This window comes from Coregonus lavaretus (assembly GCF_964263955.1).
Source record: "Coregonus lavaretus genome assembly, chromosome: 15".
Taxonomy (NCBI): domain Eukaryota; kingdom Metazoa; phylum Chordata; class Actinopteri; order Salmoniformes; family Salmonidae; genus Coregonus; species Coregonus lavaretus.
The window spans coordinates 31,350,600-31,356,599 of record NC_140002.1 but is presented as its reverse complement, the minus strand read 5'-3'; the positions used below and the strand labels follow the sequence as shown (position 1 = coordinate 31,356,599).

The 6,000-nt window shown below is 40.1% G+C and overlaps 1 protein-coding gene across 12 annotated transcripts in view; it reads left to right on the top strand.

Moving 5' to 3' along the window:
• LOC311142083 (long-chain-fatty-acid--CoA ligase 4-like) overlaps positions 1–6,000 on the top strand; it is a 28,610-nt gene continuing 22,610 nt past the window's right edge. The window contains exons 1-5 of one of the 12 annotated variants that reach the window (XM_084177662.1): positions 131–2,084; positions 3,066–3,115; positions 4,590–4,823; positions 5,115–5,292; positions 5,456–5,565. In XM_084177662.1, the coding sequence (XP_084033788.1) occupies positions 3,074–3,115; positions 4,590–4,823; positions 5,115–5,292; positions 5,456–5,565 (564 nt within the window). In that variant the 5' untranslated portion in view covers positions 131–2,084; positions 3,066–3,073. The other 11 variants (XM_084177661.1, XM_084177659.1, XM_084177655.1 and 8 more) reach the window with 11 other exon arrangements.

Below are 6,000 nucleotides of genomic sequence, written 5' to 3'. Positions count from 1 at the left end.
TCTTCAGACCCATTCTCATTGGCTCCGAGAGATGGACTCATATGACGTAAAGTTTCCGGGTTGTCTCCTCTGCGTTGGAGGTTACTGTCGGTCATTCATCCTGGCGAGGTCTCGGTTTCCTGAGGTAAGTATATTAGCTAGGGAAATGGCTAAGTAAACTCCCAGATAATGTGTTATCATCATCATCTTATTTACATAAATGTGGCAACATTTAATATTCTTAATATCCAGTGTATTGACGTAAGAAAGAGCTGTCTATGACAACTTCATTCATATCTTTATTTATGACGCTCGCGCCAACGGTATCTCGCCAGCGCATGCTAGGCAGTGCATTGTGGAGGAGCGCGCGCTGCCTCGCTAGATAAAGATATGGCTTCACTCACTGGACCTTTAGAAAATATATATATATTTTATTTTATAGATGTCCATCTAAAAGTCATGTAACATTTCCAAATAGTATAAAACTAATGAATGTTTGAGCAAACGATTTGATAGCTATGTGGGTTATATACAGGTTTATATATGGGTTAAATATACACCACAAGTGATGGTGATATGATGATATGGTTTATCTACCAAGAACAAAATGTCTTATCAATAAATGAATGTGCAGTACCAGTCCTAATAACAGGAGAGAAAATGAATGCCAAGGTCTGCTGGACAAATCAGGTCATCATCCTATTTTGTTATGATAGGGTGTTTGTGTTACAATTTGTACTGATGTTTGATGTAAACTTGTGTTTCAAGGCTTGAGCTACAGTACAAGGCTTGTATTGCTGGTTTGTGTAGTTCTTTTTCTGTCATCTGTTTTATAGACACAGCAGTAGCATTGATTATCCTATCTTACAACACAGCCTTGCCATGAGTCTTGGTCACACTTTAATGCATCACACAGTATTCTTCAGTGTGTGAAAAGGTCATTGACATCACCTCAAGGCAAATATATTTACCTATGACATGCTTTTACGCAGTGGTGTAAAGTACTTAAGTAAGTCTTGTCCTACTTAAGTAGTTTTTTTTTAGGTATCTGTACTTTACTATTTATATTTGACTACCTTTACTTTTACTTCACTACATTCCTAAATAAATAATGTACTTTTTACTCCATACATTTTCCCTGACACCCAAAAGTACTTGATACATTTTCAATGCTTAGCAGGACAGGAAAATGGTCCAATTCACTCACTTATCAAGAGAACATCTCTGGTCATCCCTACTGCCTCTGATCTGGCGGACTCACTAAACACAAATGCTTCGTTTGTAAATGATGTCTACGTGTTGTAGTGTGCCCCTGGCTATCTGTACATTTTAAAAAAATATATAAAAAATTGTGCCTTCTGATTAGCTTATTATAAGCAATTTGAAATTCTATACTTTTACTTTTGATACTTAAGTATATTTTTGCAATTACATTTACTTTTGATACTTAAGTATATTTAAAACCAAATGCTTTTAGACTTTTACTCAAGTAGTATTTTTCTGGGTGACTTTCACTTTTACTATTATGGTATCTTATGACAATTGGGTACTTTTTTGGGGGAAATGTTTCACCTAAAACAGCTGAAAATAATTCACTATTACTGATCTGAAAGCCAGAGAGCACATCATGAAAAATAATCATGTGGCTTCGATAAAAATGGCTTTGTCTCTCCTTATTTCTTGGAATACATTAAACTAAATCTGTCACATTTTCCTCTTGTCAGTCTGTGTAATTTGTATCACAATGAGCAACCAGCTGTGTTTGTGTGACGGAGTTGTAATAGATGTGGGCTCTGGAAACATGACGCAAAAGAGTTAGTCAGTCAGCCTCTGATTGGACTGGCAGGGATAGGGCTCTGAGTACGTTGGGATGACGACTGTAGAGAGGAACCTCATCATTTCCTGTCCAATACACTCTCCTATTGGATTAGAGCAGTTGTGGGTGGTAGCAGGAGAATGTATGTTAGCTCTCGGTGAGTGCAGCTGAGTTAACCAAAGAGCTGAGACTGGGGGTGAAGAATAAACATATTGTGTACAATAAACATAATCTGGACTAGGCTCAGGGAAAGAGAAGTGTGTTTCGTTAGCGTGCCTTAGAACAGTAGGTAAGGTAACCAATTTCTTCTCTTGTTCATTCTCCAGAAAGGTTTGCACTGTTTTGTTCTGCTCTTCACGGGTGTGTTTTTCAGAAGTGTGTGCATGTGGTCTTTCCTCTGCCAAATGCTTGATGCTCTCCCACAATTCTGATTCTGTTTCATGGGCTGATATACCTGATACCTGCCTGATAACTAATATTTGAAAGTGGTAGGAAGATTTTTTTCAGGAATCATATAAAATGTAGAAATATAATATATTTAGAATGTCGTTTAAAAAAAAATATTGATTGAAGGAGGAATTTCTCCTGGCTGATTCCTTTTGGGGTTGTGATGCCTGGGCTTTGTTGTGCCTATGTAGTAAATGGAATTAGGAAGATCAGTGGCACATGAGCACTATAAGCCACTCACAGGCAGCATCCTGTGTACTAAAGCACTTGAGCCTTCATTAGTACATCAACAGGGACTGTCTGGAGGGATGTCAAGTGACACAAGCATTTCATCATCAGGGCAACATAGTAGATGATGATGCAAGCATTACAACGTGTATAATTTTACGTTTTGATCCTGTCGAGCCATGCTCAGCTGCTAGTTACAGTAGCAGCAGTAAGATCAATTCGATAACCTTTTCAATGGAATGTAGGTCTGATGGCGCTGTGTTCCCCTTACCTCTGATGTCAAGTTGCCCTCCATTAGGCTACATTGTGGCTCTCATTGTATTATACGTGGTTTGATATGGTTTGGTCGAAATTTTTTACTGAATAGTGGATATAAAGAAAGAAGATGGACTTGAGGATAGGGCTCAACTCTTAAAATTGTTGTTTAGGCTTGGATAAAGTCCAGAATAACTTTCTGTGCCCCTTTTACACTTTCTAGTGTGCTGGTATTGCTCTTGCCAGTTGCCATCTTAGAATCTTATGCAGTGAAATAATGTGTTCTTTGGCTTACTTGGAACTTGCTTTCAATATACTTGTATTTCCTTTATTTTGGCAGTTACCATTATGTCCAAAGGGTTGCCAAGTGGCACCAGAAATTCGGCAAAAGTAAGAAAGTAAAAGCCAAGTAAGAAAGTAAATGAATGTGTTACTGATACTACTTAAATGTTTAAAATATTTTACTAGTAAAAGGTTAAGTAAGGTTTCATGTAGGCTATGCGGTCTCTGCCATTTAACCTAGCCTAACCTCTTTGGCTTCATAACCACTCTGCTGAGCTCTGTTGTCTTTGTATTTCAGTCTCTTCATTTAGGACTATATCATTCTCAAGGGGTATTTTCCTAAGGTAGGCCTAGCGGTAACCTAGCAGTTAGAGCGTTGTGCCAGTAACCGAATGGTTGCTAGTTCAAATCCCTGGGCCGACAAGGTGAACAAATCTGTCTGTGCCCTTGAGCAAGGCACTTATACCTAATTGCTCCAGGGTCGCCGTTGATAATGGCATACCCTGGCAGTGACCCCAATCTCTCAGGGAGAGTTGGGATATGCAAAAACACATTTCCAATTCACACATGCGTATAATACACACTTTTAGGTGTGAAATAGGACAAATATAAGCACCTTCCAAATTGTTATTAATATTATTATTTATTTATTATCAACTAGTGTTGCTCATTCTGATAATTCTACCTTATAATTGTTTCTCCGTCTTAACAAAGGCACCATCAATTGGCATGAATAAATACAGGTGCGCTTTCAGCTTTTTAAAACACTGACCTAACATTCTTCCAGTGCTGGGAAATGATTGTACACTGCAAGCATCAATTATAGATAAGATAAAAGATTGTCAAATCTGAAGTGACATTGACCAGACATGGGCCTAGATGTTTGTGTACAGCTACATCAGCTAGTGCAGTGCTCCAGTGAAACTCAGCTATTATGTCCAGCAATATAAAAATATATAATTATATATAAACGCACCTAGGTTTGGTGCATTGGAATGTATGCTTTGACATGAAACGCATTCAAAAAGCCTCTTTGAAAACAAATAAAGTCATTCAATGTGGCTAGTCTATAAATTAGATTTTGCATTATGCACAGTGCATACTTGTGGCTACTGGCTAGCTCCTAGCTATAGTTCTTCAGTATTACTAACATGCTTATCTCTCTCTCTCTCTCTGTCTGTCTGTCTGTCTGTCTTTTATCAATTTATTTTCTTCTTCCCCATATGCTGAACAATTCTCAACCAATCACCCTGCTGTCTATAGAGCTAGCATCACAGATCTCTTGTGTCAAGCCTTTCCATTGAATTGTCTTGGTGCATGTGCTGCTACCTGTCCAATCTGTAATTACCGCCACCTGCCTTGGCAATCTTTCCACAACTGAGAGCTGAACTGTCTGAACTCTCCCTGAAACAGACGCTTCTCCCTCAAGTCTCTCTTTCTCTCCACCTCTGCCTCATCTTCAACCATGACGTTCAAAGTAGACATGCATTACGTAGTCTTCTTGCCTGTGTACCTATTGATGTGGCTGTACACGCTCATCACATTTATCCCATGGTATTTCCTCACTGATGCTGGGAAGAAGAAAACCATGGCCAAGAGAGAGAAAGCCAAGTCCACCACAGGCAAAGCTGAGGGCCCCTATCGTTGTGTGGAGAACTTTGACAACCTGGCACGGGAGGACTTTGAGGGAAAGGACACTCTAGACAAGCTGTTTGAGCATGCAGTGCAGCACTTCGGCAACGCAGACTGCCTGGGCACCAGGGAGGTCCTAAATGAGGAGAACGAGATGCAACCCAGCGGCAAGATCTTTAAGAAGGTAGAGTGATCACACACACTCCATCTCACCAGGAACTAATTAGAGTGCAGTCAAGTTTCTGTCAAATAAGTTACATAAATTGTGCAACCTGAAGCAGGTTCGTATAACTTCATATAACATCTAACTGTCCTAGATGAAATCCCCTCTTGTAGAGTAATTGAATCAAATGTCAAATGTTTGCACTGGAAATAACTTGAATTGACTCCAGTGGGATATTTTCCTGTGTGAACTGAAGGCCCTTAGTAGAACCAACTCTAATAGCCTGTTCCTGTGCTCGCTCCTCTGCTGAAGCTGATCCTGGGGGAGTACAGGTGGCTGTCCTATGACGAGGTGGACCAGATCATCAGCCATCTCGGTAGTGGACTGGCAGCACTGGGCCAGCAGCCCAAGAGTACCATTGCCATCTTCTGTGAGACACGGGCAGAGTGGATGATCACTGCACAGGCCTGCTTCAGACGCAACTTTCCATGTAGGCATTGACCGCAAAACACCTCCCTGTTTGAGAATCTAACACTAGCATATAAAGTGCCACTACATTGCATTATAAAGCTATTTCCTGTAAGAACAGTAATATTTGTGATAACATTGTGCTGTGTGTTTGCATTTAAACAACATGTTTGGTTGTGTTGCAGTGGTCACTCTGTATGCCACCCTGGGGGAGGAGGCAGTGGCCTATGGGCTGAATGAGTGTGGGGCCACTCACCTGATCACCAGCGCAGAGCTACTGGAGACTAAACTCAAGGTAGGAGTCATTAGGGGAAACACATGGTTCACATTCCAGCCTAACTACACACTGCTGTTCTCAGCTCCTCTCTCAGTGGGAAAGAGAGCTGGGTCGTTTCACGAAAGGGTGCCTTTTGCGTCCCTTTGATATTTTAAGTAGAAATTGTGCACCAATATTACATTTTAAAAGCCTGTTATATTAAATGAATTGCCCTTTAATATAGACAACATGGAGAATTCAATAAATCTGAATAAAGCCTTGCTAAAGTGCCTTGCTAAAATTCTACATTTTGACACGTCCCTCTGTCCACCCTGTGCCACTTCTAGGAAGATTTCAACCCACTTAATCCAAACATTTCAACAAGTTTCCCCATCATTATAAAGCCCTAGTTATTTTTGTTGCTTTGTCAGTCATAGTGATTAATTTATGTGTTTCCCTCATTTTAAGGTGAAC